The sequence below is a fragment of the Carya illinoinensis genome, chromosome 15 (genome assembly GCF_018687715.1).
Source record: "Carya illinoinensis cultivar Pawnee chromosome 15, C.illinoinensisPawnee_v1, whole genome shotgun sequence".
NCBI lineage: Eukaryota > Viridiplantae > Streptophyta > Magnoliopsida > Fagales > Juglandaceae > Carya > Carya illinoinensis.
In genome coordinates this window covers 45,465,748-45,486,495 of record NC_056766.1, presented here as the reverse complement: position 1 = coordinate 45,486,495, position 20,748 = coordinate 45,465,748, and the positions used below count along the sequence as shown (strand labels likewise).

The following is a 20,748-nucleotide window of genomic DNA, read 5'->3' as shown; positions in this document are numbered from 1 at the left end:
GATTTTTACCATAACTTTATTTTGGTGCTTGAGAGTATGCCATGTCTTCATTACACATGCTACCTATGCCTGCAGGGCTACACCTATACATCTAATTTTCATCTCCATTGCAATTGAATGAAAATGCAGCTTCATGTACACAAAAATAGGATTACCTTTCAAATCAAGCCAAACATATCATCGAGTATATATGTCATGTATGGGTTTATATCATATTTCTGATCTCTGTGCGAATACATGTGTTAATTAGGTGTTCTTTTCTGAGGTTGGCAAGTAGTTTGTCTTTTTTTTTTTTTTTTTTTTTAGCATGTATTTATGGTAAACATATGCCAAGATTATGAACATTTCCTTATCTTAATTTTTCTATGAAAGAATCAGATAAGACATCAACACCGCTCAGTACATGGCTAAATAGATATATATGATATTGATAACTTTCATCTCCTTTTAGTACATGGCTAAATAGATGTGATATTGACAACTTTCATCAATTGTATTGATTTACTAAGCTAAGCAGAAATAATACCTAAGCTTAATTTGTCGAATAGTTCCTTTCATCTACTGCAAATCCACAAAATTAATTAAGCTTATCTTGTTAAACATTCTCTCTGTTCCATATAAATGGTTCATAATTTTTTTGGCAGTCCCAAATTCAATATGGGTCCACTGATCATGTCAATGGTCAAATAATCATTTTTCAATTGCTTATGTTTCAAAAATTGCCCAGCTTGGAAATGTCGAACTCTATGTATGGGAATGTGATAGCAGATATCAAGCAGATGCAGACCATATTGCCAAATTGTTCAATTGTGCATGTCAACAGGGAAGCAAATGAATCAGCACACAGGCTAGCAAGGCTTTCAAGAAATGTTAGTGATACTAGTGTATGGTGGGAGTCTGTTCCCCCTAGTGTCCAACAAGTCCTATGGACTGATTTACAATTGTAATGCTGTTTGGTTATGAATGAAAGTGATTTTCCTATCAAAAAAAAAAAAAAAATTGTACAGCTTGATCATTGCATTTATTTTATATTTTGTGACATATTATATATATATATATATATATATATATAAACAACGAGGATTTTCTTTATTTAATTAACTGTTACATTGAGGTACTGTTTTACGATCTCAAGGTAATTTATCATATATTGTTACATCCCAACCAAAACACATAGTACCAACAGGGGCGACTTACTTGGGTTATCCTTAATTCAATTGCTGTTGATCTGGACTTTTTGCAATAGGACCGTGCTACATCCACAGAAATTTTCTACCGAAAATCTCTACCGATCAGTGTAAAGCTTTTTTTTTTTTTTTCATTTTTTCTTTCACCATTTTTTAAAACTATTTAAATATTTTTAAAAAATAAAAAAAATCATATATTCATTTAAAAACACTTACTTAATAGTTAAGTAAAAAAAAATAAAAAAATTTTCGGTAGAAAATTTATGTGAAACTATTATTTTCCTTTGCAATATCGGCTTCATCCCTTTTTCTTTTTTTCTTCTCTCTCCTTTCATCCTTGTATACCACTTTGGCTCTGCAACTTTTATAAAATGGTACTCTCCCAGGATCACAACAACGGAGATCAAATTGAACTAGCAAATTGGGTAGAACCTTGAGGTCAAAAGATTGTAAATTGGAGTACCCCACCCATACATCATATCCAGTTCCTCCTATATTGAGCCAATCCTTATTAAGTAATTCTACCCCGTTTTGAATTTGGCACACACGATTTGAGCCAGTAATAGTTATCTTAGCGTTATCAATAATTCCCTGCCAGCTCCAAGCATCAATAATTGTGAAACATCTACTTCTTTTATATTTGGTGGAAGCAGCAGTATTTCTTTGAGCTTCTGGCAATTGTGCAGCTCAAGATTAATTAGGCTAACGAGTACTTTAATGCTTGTGGGAAGACTAACTATTTCAGTCCCTGACAGATCTAATTGATGCAAAGTGGACAAAGAAGTAAACATGGTAAAGAAACTTGATATTGGAAAGAAATTTGATTCATGGAGTTGTTCATCACTTGCTAATATGAAGTCTTTCGTTGTTGTAGATTCAATAGGCAGAAGGGATTGTCCATCATCATCCCTCATCTTTTTTGCAATATTGGTACAACCACCAATACAAACCTCACGTAAATGTTGCAATTGAGTGCAAGCATTTGGGAGACGCATGAGGTTTTTGCAGCAAGTTAGAACTAAATGCTCAAGTCCAACGAGGTTCCGGATTGATAAAGGTAGTTCTTCGATTGCAGTGCCACCTAGATCCAATCTACTTAAAGATTCCCTTATACACTCGATTTCAGGAAGTTCAACAAGGCTCGAGCAATTACGAAGTCTAAGCTTTCGTAAAGATCTCAACTTGAGGCTTTTTGGAAGAATTTGGAGTGCAGACATCCCTCAAAACTCAAATCAGAAAGATTTTCCAATAATCCAACCGAATCATGCACTTGAAAAAGTCTCAAACAATATTCAACACTCTATTCCTTCAAATTTGAAGTGCTTGAAAGATCCGGAATTTTAAAGAACTTGCAATTATAGAAAGCCAGAGTCCCCAAATTCTGTAAAAGAAAGAGAAAAAAAGTTGAATGGAGTTTACTACATGAATTAGAGAGAAAAAAAAAAAAAAGAATCATTGATGATTATAATTGTAAATACCTTCGGCCTGAATCCATTCCCTAATTCCTTGATGAAGCTATCACGCATTCTGAAGGCAATGAGTTTCTTCCCTTGAAAATTATGTGGCAAAGACTGTGAAGGACATTTGGACCAATCAAGCACTCTCAAATTGTCAGGTAGATAATTGAGTCCACAAGAAAAACGTGCATTACAATTTATAAACACTAAGCCTTCTCATCAGTCCAAATGCTTCCGGTTGCAATTTAATCTCCTCATTGCCTCCAGGTAAATCTATTAATATGCCTTCAATTTTGTTTGGCCCCTGATACTTAAGATATTACATAAGAGTGTCAGCAAAACTAGTGCATAAAATTGTTCATAAATTAGAACTTATTAAAGTTAATAGCTTTTGCTGATGGTATATTACTTTACAAAAAAGGGCTTTGCTAGATGCAGTCGGCAAATGCAGTCGGGATGCAAACGGCTGTACGGAATAAATAAAAAAAAATTATAAAAATAATTTTTTTTTTCATGGTTGTACGGAATGAATAAAAAAAAGTTATAAAAATAATTTTTTTTTTTCATGTAGGTCTCATATTAATTCACTTTTTTCTCCACGACTGCACGCCGCTTGCATTTGCCGACTGCAAAAATCATTTCTGTACAAAAAATAGTACTCTATCGATTACTGAAATTTCCATCCCTAAAATAGTCACACGATACTGAAATTGTCTTTTAAGAAACACTTCAAACCAAATTCTATTTATAACTACAAATTCATTTTATTATTTGAATGTATTCATTTAAGTACTATTTCATAAGTCAATATTTTCTGGTAGGTCCACTATTAAAGACTATTAAAAAAAGAAATGAATGTAAAAGAGTTTTTTTTTTTTTGTGAGTCTTACCAAACTTTCTTCCAGCACTTGACGAACATCCTCATGAAACCATAATCTACTACGTTTGCTTGGTTCTTTGGGTGATTCTTCTCAAACAATTTCTCGACCCATATCTTGTAGCAAGTTATGCATCCAAACGTATTCAATATTCCCTTCAATGGTAATAAGACACTTATTTACAAGCCTATGGAAGCCATCACCTGGAAAGAAATCACAACCGTCAAATATTTTAGTGACATAAGCTAAGGATTCTCCTTTGAAGAAACATGCAATATCAATGAACATTTCCTTTTCAGTGCTGTCCAATCCTTCATAACTCACCAGGAATACTTTCTGAATGTTCCCGTTTGGGATTCTCTTATATTTATCCAATGCACTTTTCTATTGATGTATATATTGACCTTTTAGATATGAACCTACCACTGTTAAAGCTAATGGAAGACCCTGAGCATATTTTATTACTTCTTTAGAAAGGTCCACATAATTGCCAAATGGTTCATCTCTCCCGAAAGCATGCAAGCTAAACAGCTAAAGAGCTTCATTATTATCCAAAATCATAACCTCATATTTTGAATCAACTACAGGATTATTTAGTAAGTGTTGATCTCTTGTTGTTATGATTATTTTTCTTTCTTGGACCAAACCAATCATGAGCTCCAGCTAATGTTTCTATTTGGACTAAGTCATCCACATCATCAAGAATTAGGAGAACCTTTTTAGAGCAAAGTCTATGCCTAATTACATTGATGCCTTTGTCAGTATCATCAAATTCCAATCGTGTTGAGGGAAAAATGAGCGTGTTGGCATATTCTTGTGAAAACCTGTGTAAAATAGTGTTGTAACAAGTGTTGTTGCAGAAGGCTTGAAGTATGATTGAAGTGTGCTCATTATTGGTCAAAAGAAGCAACTTCGCTCGACCCTCGCTCGACATAGCGCTCGAGCGAACTCAGGCAGATTCAACCGCTCGACCCTCGCTCGACATACGGCTCGAGCGAACTCAGGCAGATTCAACCGCTCGACCCTCGCTCGACACTGAGCTCGAGCGAACCCAGGCAGAGTGTGTCGCTCGACCCTCGCTCGACACTGAGCTCGAGCAAACTCAGGCAGAGTCAACCGCTCGATACTCGCTCGACACTTCGCTCGAGCGAACTCAGGCAGATTTCGGCGCTCGACTTTCGCTCGACACTTCGCTCGAGCCAATGTTCCAGATCACTTACAATATAGGGTTTTGAACGCCTCATTTGATGGGAACTATAAATAGAACAGCTTAGCTTCTGTTCTAGTGTGGAGAATCAGAGCAAAAACCCTAAGGGCCTCCAAGAACTTCTTAGAGCAACCTCTCCCCCATTTGGTTGATTCTCTCTTGGATAAATATTTCTCCATCACAACACATTCAAAATCAACTCTTATTTGAGTCCATTGAAGTGGACATTTTTGTTGGCCGGAAGAGTCCGGAGCTGCCGTTGATGCAGAGATCGAGAGGTTCTCGTGGGAAGCTATAGGAAGGTCGGAGTTCCGACACTACATGTGTGTAGAGATCAAGTGGGTCACTCGTGGTGTTGCAAGCCGAGTTTAGCTACTACAAAGGTTTTGTGAGTGTCTCTAAATTGGTTGTAACAAACTAAAATTTCTATAGTGGATTTGAGGTGGTGTCTTACACCCGGAGTGGTTTTAGATTTTGAAGACGTTCTTCAAATGAGTTTCCACTCCGTGAACAAAATCATGTGTTGATTATTTGTGTTATTTGATTCATTTATTAAACTGCTTGTTTGATTTATTTTCAAAAGACCATAAAAATTAGATTACACCTATTCACCCTCCTCTAGGTGTAGTGTTGTGTAGAACCACTGCTTTTTCAAATCTTATTCCCAAAATATCATAAAGAAGTGTCTTTTGTAGCTGGATCAGACCTCCTGCTTTTGTAGTTTCTCTAATGTTTTTCAAGAAACAACTTCCTTCAAATTGATCAGAAATCCTGTTATGGATCGCCTTTGAAATAGTTGTCTTATCGATTACACCGATTCCACCGGTTCCAAATATCCCTACCATGCATATAATATCACTCCTTCCCATATTTAAACATGCATAAATATCTCGTACACGGGACTCTATTCCAACTGAATACTTAGCAGCTTTAATACGTGTACGACCTACCATTTTTGAGTCCACCCATTTAATGATTCATTCCTATCAATATAAAAGACAAAATAAATTTAAAGAGTTTAGACTATAATACACACATAAAGATGATTTAGTAACAATGTCGTTTTTTTTCTTTTTTTTCTCCTTTACAAAATGACAGTAGTAGATTACCATGTTAAAGATAGCCTTTCTTCTTCCTCGTGCTCTTCTTAGACTAACATTATTCATTCTTTATATGAATTATTAAACATTTTAATTACTTTTTCATTCCATTCTCGAATTTGTCCCTTCCTTAATTCTGAGAAGATTTCGATTTGTATTTTTTCGCGTTCTTCTGTTCTGTTTTTCTTATAAACTTCATCATGTGAAATTAATATGGTAGTACGATATTAAATCCCTCAGTAAGAAAAGATTTCTAATTTAAGTATAGTATCCATAAAACTCAAAGCCGAAAAAACTGATAAATATCAAATAGTTTTGCATGGCACCATACGATCTTCATCAATTTGCAAACTCTTAGATTCGGGATTTGCATAAATTTTCCCCATAAACTTCTCTTTAACATCATATATAAACATATATATATATATATATATATATATATAAGCACATCTCATTAAAAATACTTGTTCCCTAATTTGAATCCGGTCAAATCAGCTATTTCTTCTAAAGTTGCCTTCCACTTTGTAAGCTTTACTGTATCAGCCTCGAACTTATGTTCAACTCTAGAGAATGCTTCTCCGAAACTCCCTTTTTGATGTTGTACATCCGACGGATCTACATTGTAAAATAGGGGTAAAACATGAATTTGTTTCACTGTTTCCTTACACTCAATGATCTTCAATAGTTCATCTAAACACCATCTGGAATTTGAATAGTTCTTAGAGAGTACAACGATAGAAATCATTGATCCTTCAATTGCTTTGAAAAGTTCTGGTGAAATTTCCTCTCCTCTTTCGATATTGTTGTCCATGTAAGTGTTAATTCCCCTTTGATGCAAAGCTTCGTATAGATGGAAAATAAAGTTTTGACGAACATCCTCACCTCTAAAACTCAAGAATACTTCGTGAGTCCACCTAGGAATAGAAGAAGAAGAGAATGAGAAATAGGAAGAAGCTCCAAATTGAAAGGCCATGGAAGAAGTGCTCATCCTGATCGATCTGATCTGATGACGTGGGAGCATTGAAGATTTATCACATCAAAGGAAAGGACGTTGGCCCCAAAACTTAAATATGATCATGCTGTCACAGTAACTACATATATGGCTGATGTCGTCGGAAGAAGTCCTTGCTTGTAGATCTGAGAATGAAGTTATCTACAGGTGTACAATAAGTTTCTGTAAGATGCAATCTAGCTAGCAATTAATATTGTAAAAAAAGAAAAATCACCATGCACTCATCTCTGTGCTTAAAATCCTATCAGGCTAGCTTGTGAATGGGGCTTATAAACGCTTATATATCCTTTGAACTCCTTCGAACTTAAGCATACAGCAGGATGGAATTTATATAAATATAACAATTCTGCCATATTCTTGTTTCTGTTTTACCATTCTTTGGGGCTTTGGTTTGTTTGTTTTTTTCTCTGAAAATACTACTTATAATTATAATTTTACACCGCATAATCATATACTTTGCCGTGTTAGCTATAGAAATTATGAAGATTTTGAAATTCGAAGTAAAAAATAAAAATTTGATAAAATGAATGTGGATACTCTTTTTTTTTTTTTAAAGAAAACGATATCCCAATTTTATTGAATGCCCTCCCTTATGGAGGAGGAAAACCGTGATTATAATTGGATACCTGGAGTTATAGATAAGCCTAAAATCCCACAAAATTAGGTATCAAAATGAAGTATACTAAATAACACTGGACATAATACACTGAACCCACGTCAAATAAACAAACCAGAAAAATTGCATACTTAATAAATAAAACCTGCAATCAAAAGTAGCAACAAAACTGTTAACAATGTCTTATAACTTGTAATCCAGCTTGATCCATTCGAATAGCTCCCTTAATGGCTTTTGGAAGATTGTCTCTAGTGTTGAAAAAAAAGATCAATGCCTCTAGTGCTCAATTTAGCTAATTTGTCTGCTACATGGTTCATTTCCCAAAAAACAAATGGTAGAGACATATCACCATGGAACGAGCCATCTCTGTAACCTCTTTCCAATATCTCGGACTCCACCAAGGAACTTGCCCACCTTTCTCCCACTAGTTAACCACTAGCTTAGAATCCGTTCGCACCTTTATATGCTTAATATTTATTTTCACACATACACTAAGGCCATCAGCTAGTATTCTTATCTCTGCTAAATTGTTAGAATTAATTCCATAAAACCGGACAAAGGTGAAAATCATGTGACCATTCTCATCGCATAGTATCCCTCCACTTCTACCAGGATTACCAAGACTGCTGCCATCCACGATAAGTTTAGCAAAACCCTGAGTCGGGCGCATCCACTTCAAGACCTGCAGTGATTTTGTCTGAACAGGCATATTCTTTAAACCAAATTGTTGTTATGTCACCCCATCAGAGGTTTGGTGAAGGATTTATTCATTTTATTGTTCATGAGCTAAGCTAAAAAAAATTTGATCATGTAGCACACTTGCTCTCTAGTTTGTCTAACCCCCTCCATTCTAGATTTACACCAATATAACCACAGCCACCAGCTCATTAAAGAAGGGAAAATGCCAATCACAATGTTGATTTGCAAAACTGCATGAACGTGGATACTTAATATGTACAATATTGTGCATAAAGTTGTACATGTATATATATATCACTATTATTTTTATTTTTTAATCTGGATGTACCACGTTGTTTTAATTTAGCCTAGTACCCTTTCCAAAAAAAAAAAAAATTAGCTTAATATGGCCTTACTTACGCAATTTTACGATGAGATGAGAAATTTATGAATAATAATGAGATAAGGATTTACTATGCATCAGCCACTATTCATTTTCACACCACACACTTATAGGTTTTTTATAGGGTGTAGGGGTGTTTTTCATAGGGTATGGGGTGTGAGTGGTGAATAGTGGCTAATGAGAAGAATTTTTCTTTTGTAAATAGTAATGAAATAATTTGAATTAAGATGTTTTATGGAGTTTTGAAAAATGAGAGAGAAAGTGTTGAATAAAAATATTATAACGTTAAAAGAGAGTTAGAATATAATTTTTTTAATACTATTTTGTTTTGTGATTTGAAAAGATTGAATTATTTTTTGTGTTTTATTTAAAAATTTGAAAACATTATAACGATTAAGTAATGACTAGATAAAAAAACTGAAACTTTGAAATTGAAAAGTGTTGACGTTTTAATGATGTTTTGATATTGAAATGAGATGGTTTGAGAGATTTATATATCCAAACGAGGCCTAATTGCACTTTTATGGTAAGTATTGGCACTTTTATGGTAAATATTGCACTTTGATGTTGGATGCTGAATTTATGTAGAAAGCAGCACAAAATATAGAGTCATTACTATAAATATGCATTATGCATATCAATGATCAATCCATGAGATCAGTGCTGCCCTTAATGATAATGTGGAGCAATAATGCTGATTTCAGATGAGATGAAGCAAAGAAAAATACATCCCAAATCCCAAAGTGCCTCTAAGATCATGGATCCCAATCATAATTCTGGAGAGTTTATTATTTATGTAATTGCTTGGGGCAGAAATTGCCATGCAGTCTTCTATTATGTAGTTGCTAACTCCTTATGTCGATTGCTAACTCCTTATTATGTAGTTGTTATACTTTTGCAAATCTTTCTAATGACTTGCATCCTTCAACATTTGACATTTGTTATATTTGGTGGAAGTTCTAATATTTCTTTGAGTTTGTGACAACCTCTTGAGGAAATATTTGATGGATGCTCGTGGAAAGGCTAACAATTTCAGTCCTGATAGATTTGAACTATCAAAGTGAACAGGAAGGTAAATATGGTAAAGAAATTAGATTCTGTTTGGGAACAAATTAGAAGATTCATCACTTGCAATGCAATGATTGAACTCGTTGGAGGCTCCTATTCATGGAGTTGTTTTCACTCGATTAAATCTCGTCTTCACTCAACATTGACTGTCCATCATCCCCCATCTTCTTCACGAGATTTGGACAATACCCAAGACGAAGCGGGAATAAATGTTGAGTGAAGATTGGGGATGATGGACAGTCAATATTGAAGTCCCATAGATATAAATCCTCAAGTCCAACGAGATTCCCGATGGATAAAGGTGGTTCTACTACAGTGCCACTCAGCAACGTAATGATTCCATTTTACATTCGATTTCAGGAAAATATTCTGAGGTTAGTGCATCCATCAAAACTCAACTTAGAAAGATTATCTAGGGATCCAATGGAATCATGCACCTCAACTAAACTTTTACTCTTTTACACCCTGACAATAATTGAGGTGCTTGAAAAATCCGGAATTTCTTTTAAAAATTTCCAATGAGTGAAAGCCTTAATCCTAAAATTCTGTAAAAGAAAAAAGAAACGAACCACAACCCCAAAGAAGGGCAAAGCTAAAGCAGAAACAAGAACATGGCAGAATACTTATATTTATATAAATTCCATCCTGCTGTAAACTTAAGTTCCCTTCACTGAGGTATAAGCAGCTCCACATTTCTATTTCCCCCCATTCACAAGCCTGATAGGATTCTAAGCACACAGATGAGTGCTGAAGTTTCTTTTTTTACAATACTAGATTGCATCTAATCGAGACTTATTGTAACACCAGTAGATAGCTTCCCTCTCAGATCTAAAAGCAAGCGCTTCTTTTGACATCAACCATAGCTACTGCCACAGCATCATATTCAGTTTTTTGGGCCAATGTCCTTAAGGGCACAGATCCGCTCCTCCCACATTGCAGACATAACGCTCAGCACGAGGTCCTTTCCTTCACCAAACCCATCTTTAATCTATTCACAGGAAATAAAAGATAAATATTAGTCTATACAGACACAAGAACAGAGAATCTATCCAAGGTCTGGACTCCTAAGCTTTTGATGAACAATCAGTTTGCAAGGTTAACAAAACCCTTCTCAGTGAGATACCTTGCCGAGCAGATTGTCATCAGTGGGAAGCCTCAGATCATCCTTGGTGTCTCCATTATCCATTAAAAGACTCACCTACACGACAACAAGTCTTAATCTGGTTGACAACACTAAAATCGCTATTACCAATTGATTGCTTGTTACTACATGACAGCATTGCCAAAAATTGGTTGGTAAAGATTACTAAATAAAACTTACAAAACCGTCTTCAGAGATATCAATCAACTGATCACCAGTGCGAGAAACATGAGGAACCTGCATTATTGGCATGCCCAAAAAGATGTTGGAGCAGGTCCACCTACATTGACCTACATTGACATAACTTTTTTTTTTTTTTTTGTGACTTCCAATAATGCTCTTTTAACGTTATCCATTCGGTCCGGCCGAAAGAAAAATAGCGAACTTCACAATGATAGATTTTTGTGAGTTCCAATGTTCTTTTAACGTGATCGATTGGGTCCGAAAGCAAATTAGTGATGGTCTAAAACAGGGCAATGTCCAAAACAGGGCATAAAGAAGCAAGCTAATTTTGGAAGGGATACGATGAACTTGTCTACAAAATGTTACATGCACATCGACACAATGCCGACTACAGATGAAGTCTATTTGGGATGCAACATGCAAGTGTTTTTAGCAGATATTTGCTCTAATAATGCTAGGGATGAAAATTTTCAGGGCAACACAACACTATATTGCCACACTACTATAAACCCTGTTCCAAACAAGGTGTACGATATCAAACTATTATTATTATTATTATTATTATATATAATTATTTTGATAATATTTCTAACAAGTATAAATTGTCTTAGACCTTTGGGTCCTCATGGTCCTTCTCCACCGGATCTGGAAGTATAAATTGGTGATAAACATATATGGCCCATCATACACAAGGTCTATGGGGCCCAAAACATGGCAATGTACATAAAAAGGCACAGAGAATCAGACTTTGTGAAGTTTATTATGTTTTTCTACTATTTTTTATTTGTTTGTTATATGTTTGTTATTTATTATTGTTTTTGTAATTCTTGTAGGAGAAAATGATTGAGTAGCATTCTGCTTTTGAGGAACTTTTCTCAGTGACATCGACATATTTATGTAGTCCCCACATCAAGTTTATCTTCTCTCTCCATGAGCTGATTCCTTTCTTTTACTGAGTTCTGGGATTTAGCAAGAATATTTTTGGACAGTTGTTTTCGGGCTGTTGGTTTCAGACTGCTCAAGTTGGTCCAACCTGTTTATACAGCACCCTTCCTACTCTCACACAAAACCAATATTTCCCCTGGCTATGGAGAGGAATGGCAAGGAAAATCATTGAGGATTACTTACTTGGTCCATGCATGAGAGTTAATCCTTGCAACAACAGTCCATTTGATTCTATAGCTTTGTAGGATCCAGCTTGTTCTTGAATTATCTCCAACTCAATAAATGGAAGGTCCGCATAATTGCATCAGATCGATCCTCAGATTTTCTGTATTGCGTTCAAGAGTTTGATCACTAGAATTAAAAAGCAAACTTTTCTTCGAGTGTTGCTATATCAGCACCAACATTCTTAAATGATGGACAGACTTTAAATGACCAATCTGGGCAGTACCAATCTGAACTGCAGCTAAAGATGGCTCCTTTTCAAGCTACGAACTGGAGCTTGGCCCAATTCAAGATTTTGATGAAACAATTCTCGATTACAATGGATTATTAAGCTACAACCAAAGTATCAATATAAAATCAGGTATAAGATTTTTGGATTGCACTTGTTGCTCATTGTTTCTGGTCTTTGTCTTAAAGCAAATACACAGGATGAACTTGGGGACAATAGAAAAGAGTTTTGAGGCAAGACAGTAAAGATTTCAGATTGAACCAAAAGACTGACAAAAAAGGGAAACAAAAAGAGAAGCATAAGCCAGCTAAAAGGTGAGATTGGCTTTATTTGACCACATAAATATCAAAAGAAAACTCTCCTGCACAAGACAATGCAGTCTGTAATCTTACAGTTAGCTTGAACAAAATTCATCATAAGCTAAATCAATAGAAAGAGGAACAAGTATAGAGGCAAGGCATGTACAAGTAATGTGTAGGTATACACAATTTGATGCATTGGATGAGAGCAGCGATATAATATAAATGAACCGTATAAAAAGAGCAGAAAATTCCACGTAAATTACCAAAAGAAGAAATCAACTACACTTGCTTAAACGTCTTCATCATACACCAATGGCTCATGAAAGTCATGCCTCTGTCCTAAAACCAACCCCCCTCCTCCCAGACCTTTAAAAAAAAAAAAAACAAAGAGAGAGAGAGAGAACCAAAACGCCCCTAACTCAACCATTCAATCACAAATTAATCTGCAATGCTTAAACCCCCTGCACCAACAACCATATCACGAACAACACCTATCACACAAACAAGTCCAGCAACAACACCACCCACACATGTTTCCTCCAAATTTGCTTTAACTTTTGCCGATCATTTGAGAAACCCTTTTGCACCGGCAGCGTAAAATCCTTGTATACACCATTAATATCATGAAACCAATCCTACAAAAAATTAATCCAATAAAGAAAAAACACCAAACTGGGGAATTTTATCAATGCAAAGACACTAACCTGGTGCCAAGTAAGCCTTCTCCAAATTGTCCAAGCCTTCTTGGGGCACAGATCGAGGGGCAAGTACTTCTTCTTTCAAACTTCCCTCAGAGCCTCCTTCTGCTTCTGCGAAATCACTGTCAACACCTGTGCAATTGATAACCACATTTGAATTGCCCAAGTTTTGAGAGCGCCTTTCATGTTGTGATGCTAGTTGAATTCCAAGTTCTTGTCTTCATCATCTCGTCGTCTCTTAGAAAGTTGGATACCATTCGAAGATTCTACTGAGCACTCCCCCACTGTTAAAATCTCATTCTCTTCATGCTTATAGATTATGTGAACTCCAGAACTTTTGAAGATCAGTTCTCGTTCGCTCTCAAATATAAACCTTAGATTGTCTCATGTTGGGTACCATAGCATTGCTCGATAGATTTTGGAAATGAGTAGTTTAGATATACATGATCCCAGACTCCATCATCCCAGTCTGCATAATCGTAGCCATCATATATGTAAAAATCTGTTAATTCTACAAGTCTGTTACCGTTTATAGAAACACAAATATCGGCCAACACTCCATATGATCCATCCGGGTCGGATCCAAGAACAGCACAGAAAACAAATCCTATGATTTCATCCAAATACAAGGGCCCACTAATATCCAATTCCCAGGAATGACTATTTGACCTTAGTATGGCTAAACCAATCTGGAATCTTATTCCCTGGAAATATAATACCACATGAATGGTCTTGAATATGTTCCTGTTAAAACATATATCACATATTTTCATATATAAGCACAAGGCAATCCGCAACACAAACACCAATAAAGAAATAGAGAGAAATAGAGACATACCTCAACAAATGAAGGATTTGGCACTTGACGCCCTATATTTGCAACCAATTTATGGCAACATCTTAACTCTCGTAAGCCACATGTATTGAATTGAAATTTTGTTGATGCTTCTGGGAATCTTTCCAAGGAGAAACACTCACTAGCATCTAGCTCTCGTATATTTGGTGGAAGATATAGAATTTCTTTAAGGTTGTAGCATTCCCACAATTTGAGAATCCTCAATTCAACAAAGCTTTCGATACTCGGAGGAAGCCTAACAATACCACTTTGAGATAGATCTAACTCTTGCAAAGTGGATGAACAATAAATTGAAAAGCCATCAAGATACCAATTATTAAAAACCGGCGACGGATACCCATCAAAGAATAGGGATCTTGTTAGGCGCAACTTTTTAAGCCCAGTGAGGTACCCAATGGATGAATGTATTTCATGTATTGCAAGATTTGGATGATTAGCGAGAGAAAGACTCTTTAGATGTTGTAAATGAGGAACGCTGATTGGGAGTCGCACCAAGTCCACGAGGCTTCCTTCTATAGATAAATGTTCAATCCCAGTGAAGCATCCATTAATGGATGAATCCGGTTCATCTTCTCCAAGCAATATTATAGAGTAGGCACTAAGACAAAGCTCATTTTGATTTTGCAACTGATGAACGCATTGTTTCAGAGATAACAAATTAAGAGCAAGAGTGAGGTACCCAATAATGGATGAAGGCCATTCTTTTATTGCAGTGCCCTCCAAACGAATGGAACTTAAAAGTTCCATTTTACACTCGATTTGTGGAAAGTTTTGAAGTTTTGAACATTTATGAAGTGTAAGGTATCTTAGAGATCTCAACTTGAGACGCCTTGGAAAACTCTTCAGGTTAGGGCATCCATAAAGACCCAAATCAACAAGCTTATCGAGAAATCCAACAGAATCATGAACTTCAACTAAATTTTCAGACCACAGAATTTGCAATTCCTTTAAATTTGAGCAACTCGAAAGATCCAAAATTCTGGTTAAGAACTTACACTTGTAAAATCTCATTATCATCAAGTTCGGTTAAAAAACAACAAATATGTATATTAGCCTTGAGGAAGTTTAGGACACGTGAGTAATTTAAAGAAGGAAATATCGATAGTTCTAACAAAATTGTATCTTAAATTTCCCGGTAATGATTTCCTTGATGCAACCTTCATGCATTTTAAAAACAACCAGCTTCTCTCCATGGAAATTGGATGGCAAATATTGTGAAGGAAAGTTTGACCAATTAATCACTTTTAATTCATTAGAAAGATAATTAAATTCTCCAGAAACGCATGCATTATGGCTTATAAAAATTCTGATTGTTTTCATCTTCTTAAACACATTGGGACTCAGGCATATTGTGTCATGATCATGACTGTCAGGAAGATCCACTTTTATCTTCAACATTGTTTGTTCCCTAATGAGACAATTCATAAGAGTGCAAGTAAAATCAGATCATTAAAGAAAGATCACATTATCTATCGATACATATAGGATATTTTATTTAATATGTAGTTCTTTGCCATTTGTTATGAAAAGAAATTCAACACTTTTCATGTAAGTTTCACCATTAAAAACTGTTCAATTGAAAGTGCTTTTAATCTAAGAACTTACAGTAGTTTCCTCTAGTACATAGCGAATGTCTTCATGAAACCATAATCTACTACGTGCGCCTGGTTGTTTGGGTGATTCCTTTCTGACAATTTCTCTGCCCATATCCTGTAGCAAGTCGTGCATCCAAATATAATACCCAACAGTGATAAGACACTTGTCTATAAGCTTCGGGATACCATAATTAGGATGGAAATCACAACTCTCAAATATTGTAATGACATCAGCCAAAGGTTCTCCTTTGAAGAAACATGCAATATCAAGAAACATGTCCTTCTCACGTTCCTCTAGTCCATCATAACTTACTTGAAGTACACTCTGAATATTTTCATTGGGTATTTGTTTATATTTATCCAATGCACTTTCCCATTGACAAATGGTTTTACTTTTTAGATTTGAACAAGCACTGTTAAAGCTAGTGGAAGACCTTGAGCATATTGCATTACTTGTTCAAAGACTTCTGCATAACTATCAAGTGGTTCTTCTTTCTCAAAAGCATGCAAGCTAAAGAGTTTACGAGCTTCATTGTATGCCAAAAACTTCAACTCGTATTTTGAATCAACTTTAGAGATATTTAATAAATCTTGATCTCTTGTTGTTACGATGATTCTACTTCCTGGACCAAACCATCTATGATCTCCGGCTAATGTTTCTAGTTGTTTCAACTCATCCACATTATCTAGAATTAGGAGAACCCTTTTAGAGTGAAGTCTATGGCTAATCACATTCATGCCTCTATCAAAAACACGAACATCCAAATTTTCTCCCAAGATCTCATGAAGAAGTGTATTTTGTAGCCAAATCAAACCTTTTTTTTTTTTTTGTTCTAAAGTTTCTCTTATATTTTTCAAGAAACAACTTCCTTCAAATCTATAAGAAATTCTGTTATATATCTCTTTTGAAATAGTTGTCTTACCAATTCCACCGGATCCGAATATCCCCACCATGCATGTAATATCATTCCTTTCCAAACTTAAATGCTGATAAATGTCTCGTACACGAGACTCTATTCCAACCGGATACTTAGCAACATTAAGAAATGTATGATTTACCATTATTGAGTCCACCCATGTAATGATGTCCAGAATAAAGTCTGATTCATTCCTATCAATACAAAAAATGAGAAATTTAAAGAGTTATGACTTTTCAATGTAATACACACATAAAGATGACTCAGTTACAATTTTTTTTCCCTTTTTTCTCCTTTACAAAATTACAGTAGTAGATCATAACCATGTCAAAGAATAGGCTTTATTCTTCCTCATGGTCTTTCAAGACTACATTCTTCATTTGCTATATGATTTTTTAAACATTTTAAAAACTTCTTTCTTGTTCTATCTCGAATTTGTCCCTTCCTCAATTATGAAACTTATACTAAGAGTATTTTTCAGTCTTCATATCTCTAAACAAATTGATGTTTAAAACCTTTGCTTATTCTTTATAGAACCCAAAAAAAAAAAAAAACAATTCACAACTTTTTTCTTAATTATACTTGGGCAAAAGAAAAAAAAAAAATAGAGAGATCGAAGATTTTGATCGATTTGTATTTTTTCATGTTCTTCTCTCCTCTTTTTCCTATAAACTTCATGTGAAATTAATGTGGCAGTACCATGCATATTCAATACCTCGGTAAGAAAAGATTTCTAATTTAAGTATGGTATGCATAAAACTCAATGCGAAAAGACTGATAAATATCAAATAGTATTGCATGGCACCTTATCGATCTTCATCAATTTGCAAACTCTCATATCTTAAGATTTGTCTAAATTTTCTCCCATAAACTTATCTTGAACATCATATATAACATATATATACTAGGAAACACAACGTCCTTCGGACGTTTGCCTAGTGGGGATTATAAATTTGGTTGTTAATCAAAGAAAATGATGAAAATAAAAAATTATATAACCTTTGACATTATGTTGATAAAATAAATATTAATAAAAAGAAATCTAAGAATTTTTGTTGGACCAAAAAACCATAAGTGTTAAATGCTGTGGAGATATGCAATAGAAGTTTAAAGTATTCTAGTTAGACAACCTGCTATATCGTTTTGTAGAGTATGACAAGTACTACTACAATATTAGTATATAAATTTTTATAGATATCCATTTGAGTTTTTTTTTTTTTTTTTTAACACGTAAAAAAATTTTAAAAAAACTCAATACTAGAAATATATATGTGATGCAATGGGTCACAGTTCAAACAGATCAATATTTACTCAATTCAAACAGATCAATGTTTACTTTCATAATCATTTAGAGACTCGCATAGCCAGTCAGTATCATTCCTAACACCTATATTGGTCTCAGAAACAAATAAGAGAGCTACCTTCGAAGTGTAACAAAAGCAATTTTAAAATTTGAGAACAATTAAATGGAAGCTACCTTTTACATATGGCTTTCAATGATAAACCAATTCCTTCAAACCCAGTTGCACTAAAAAAATTCAACAAAAGCATGCTAAGATAGTAAAAACAAACTTTTTTATTGATGAGATTAAATAAAAGGTTTAGTTTGTTCGACGCATGTTGACACCATGAATATACAACTCTCAATTACCATGCATAAAAAACACCCAGATCTATCTGAAAATTATTTCCCATTATTCAAATTGCAGCGCCCAACAACACCAATTCAAAACCTTATGCTTTATTATAACCCTACTTGTCTGTATTGACCAACAGAGATCTCAAACCAAAGCCACCACCTCCAGTGCCAGCTCGAGTGTATGCAGTCACTCCTGGAGAGACAAACATTGATGCCCCAAGAACATATAAAGCAAATGCCATTCCTGGTATATTTCTAAGACCACTATATTGTTAAGTTTAGTTAAGATTGATTGGATATGCATGATTAACTGCATATTTATATGGATCATTGGATCATGACATACATTGAGGCTCCAGAAGAGCTCATGAAAACTACACATATTTGAAATATAAATCTGATTCAAAACCTTATGCTTTATTATAGCCCTACCTGTCTGTATTGACCAACAGAGATCTCAAACCAAAGCCACGACCTCTAGTGCCAGCTAGAGTGTATGCAGTCACTCTAGAAGAGTTCATGAAAACTGCACATATTTGAAATATAAATCTGAAACCCTTGCAGCTTCAAGGGGGAGATAAATGAAATTATTAGATCTGAAATTTCATCTCTTAAATACAATTAATATTTCAGATTCATATTACAGTTTTGTAAGAAGTGTGCATTATTAAAGGAGAAATAAAATGGAGCACATAGAACATCTACTAGAAGATAGAAACACAAATATGGATATTTGTGAAGTATTATTTTATTATCTCGAAGCAAAATTACAGAAATTTGAGGCTCTTCGCCTCATTCTTTAAACGCTCTTGCTCTTCAAAAATTTGCATGCCCTTCCTATCTAAAGGAGTAGGCAATCGAAAAGAAAATTTAAACAAGGATTTTAAATTTCTGTTCTCTTGCTTAGTGCTTCTATATTCATGTTGGACTCTGGAAGAAGCCGCTGAAGGACATAAATATTTTCGTTGAGTTTGTCAACCCCACCAATCTTGGATTGTAGTCGCTGATAAAATGCGACAATGGTTGATGAGTATCGAGTACCGAGACTCACAAGCTCATAGATAATTTCATCATCTGACTTATTAGTCAGATCATTATTGTATTGCATTATAGCACCTACGGTAGGAACAGAAACAACTGGTGAACAAGGTGCAGAATACCTCATATATTGGTTATGAGAATATTGCTGAGCCATTGCAAAGTGAGAATGCATAAAGAGATTGCAGAGTAAGAATGTAGACTAAATTCAGAAAAGTGAAGAAGATGAGATGCGAAGGAAGATGAGCTGAATAATTCTTTTATAGAGAAAATGATGACAAAGCATCTCTCTATTGCTTCACAGCATCTCTCGTGAAGCATCTCTCTACAAGAGACAAGAGATGTAGCATCATAATTTTGCGGCGCCTGACAGCTACAAAAGAGCGATGTAGTATCATAGCTGCGGCGCCTGAGACTCCTATCATTTCACTCCTCACCTTCTCTTCCCTCTCACTTTTTTTCTCTACTTTTTTTTGCCCTATCTCATAGGGTTTTCATGTCCTGGTAGTTCTGTTTCTCTCATGAACTCCTGCCCTAAAGCTCTGTACGAAGAGATTTTGGCCGTTGTCTTCTTTGGATTTCTCTTTTTTGCTCTCTTTGGAGGGTTTTCTGGTGGAAAACGGTGCAGATTCAACCTCCCAGGATTTTTTCAGCCGTACCCATATCTAAGATCTTCGGTTTCAATGGTAAACTCTCGATTGCCTTAGAAAAACATAAGCGATATACTTTAAGTATTCTTCTAAATAATATAGTTTGTAGACAATTCATCAAAATTAAGCCGTTAACCTCTCTCTCTCTTTTTTTTTTCAACAAAAACGGTGGCCCTCTGTTTTAGACTAGACAACTCTGATCTGTAGGATTTTTAGAGGTCTTCTATAGCTGTCAGGCGCCGCAGCTATGATACTACATCGCTCTTCTGTAGCTGTCAGGCGCCGTAGCTATGATACTACATCGCTCTTCTGTAGCTGTCAGGCGCCACAACTATGATACTACATCACTCTTCGTGACTATCAGGCGCTGTAGAGCTATGATGCTATATCTCTTGTCTCTTGTAGAAAGATGTTTCACGAGAGATGCTGTGAAGTAATAAAGAGATGCTTTGTCATAATTTTCTCTATAAAAGAATTATTCAGCTCATCTTCCTTCCCATCTCATCTTCTTCACTTTTCTGAATTTAGTCTGCATTCTTACTCTACATTCTCACTCTGCAATGGCTCAGCAATCTTCTCATAATCAATATATGAGATATTCTGCACCTCGTTCACCAGTTGTTTCTGCTTCTACCGTAAGTGCTATAATGCAATACAATCATGATCTGACTAATAAGTCAGTTGATGAAATTATCTACGAGCTTGTGAGTCTCAGCACCCGATACTC

General features: G+C 35.2%; 2 protein-coding genes and 1 pseudogene across 2 annotated transcripts; all 3 read right to left on the bottom strand.

Moving 5' to 3' along the window:
• Window positions 1–2,487: 2,487 nt before the first annotated feature.
• Window positions 2,488–5,682, bottom strand: LOC122297035 (annotated as a pseudogene).
• A 4,526-nt stretch (window positions 5,683–10,208) lies between these two features.
• LOC122297633 (eukaryotic translation initiation factor 5A-2-like) lies at window positions 10,209–11,032 on the bottom strand. Its single transcript, XM_043107743.1, has 3 exons — window positions 10,928–11,032; window positions 10,730–10,804; window positions 10,209–10,594 (listed from the first exon to the last, which is right to left on the bottom strand). The coding sequence occupies exons 1-3, from the start codon at window positions 10,997–10,999 to the stop codon at window positions 10,490–10,492; spliced, it is 252 nt and encodes an 83-aa protein (XP_042963677.1). The 5' UTR covers window positions 11,000–11,032; the 3' UTR covers window positions 10,209–10,489.
• Window positions 11,033–13,066: 2,034 nt separating this feature from the next.
• Window positions 13,067–18,575, bottom strand: LOC122297034 (disease resistance protein RUN1-like). The gene is made up of 9 exons (XM_043106822.1): window positions 18,451–18,575; window positions 18,172–18,222; window positions 16,701–16,888; window positions 16,231–16,463; window positions 15,788–16,102; window positions 14,165–15,127; window positions 13,724–14,030; window positions 13,333–13,458; window positions 13,067–13,119 (listed from the first exon to the last, which is right to left on the bottom strand). The coding sequence occupies exons 1-9, from the start codon at window positions 18,573–18,575 to the stop codon at window positions 13,067–13,069; spliced, it is 2,361 nt and encodes a 786-aa protein (XP_042962756.1).
• Between the last annotated feature and the right edge of the window lie 2,173 nt (window positions 18,576–20,748).

Excerpts from the sequence above, each read along its gene's own strand:
- LOC122297633 (XM_043107743.1), bottom strand. The coding sequence starts at position 10,999 with ATGCCAATAATGCAGGTTCCTCATGTTTCTCGCACTGGTGATCAGTTG. Across the intron at positions 10,805-10,927 it reads ATATCTCTGAAGACGGTTTT|GTGAGTCTTTTAATGGATAA; the intron begins GTAAGTTTTATT and ends GTTGTCGTGTAG. Across the intron at positions 10,595-10,729 it reads ATGACAATCTGCTCGGCAAG|ATTAAAGATGGGTTTGGTGA; the intron begins GTATCTCACTGA and ends TCCTGTGAATAG.
- LOC122297034 (XM_043106822.1), bottom strand. The coding sequence starts at position 18,575 with ATGGCATTTGCTTTATATGTTCTTGGGGCATCAATGTTTGTCTCTCCA. Across the intron at positions 18,223-18,450 it reads CTGTTGGTCAATACAGACAA|TGCAACTGGGTTTGAAGGAA; the intron begins GTAGGGTTATAA and ends GAATTTTTTTAG. Across the intron at positions 16,464-16,700 it reads ATTCGGATCCGGTGGAATTG|ATAATGTGGATGAGTTGAAA; the intron begins GTAAGACAACTA and ends TCCTAATTCTAG.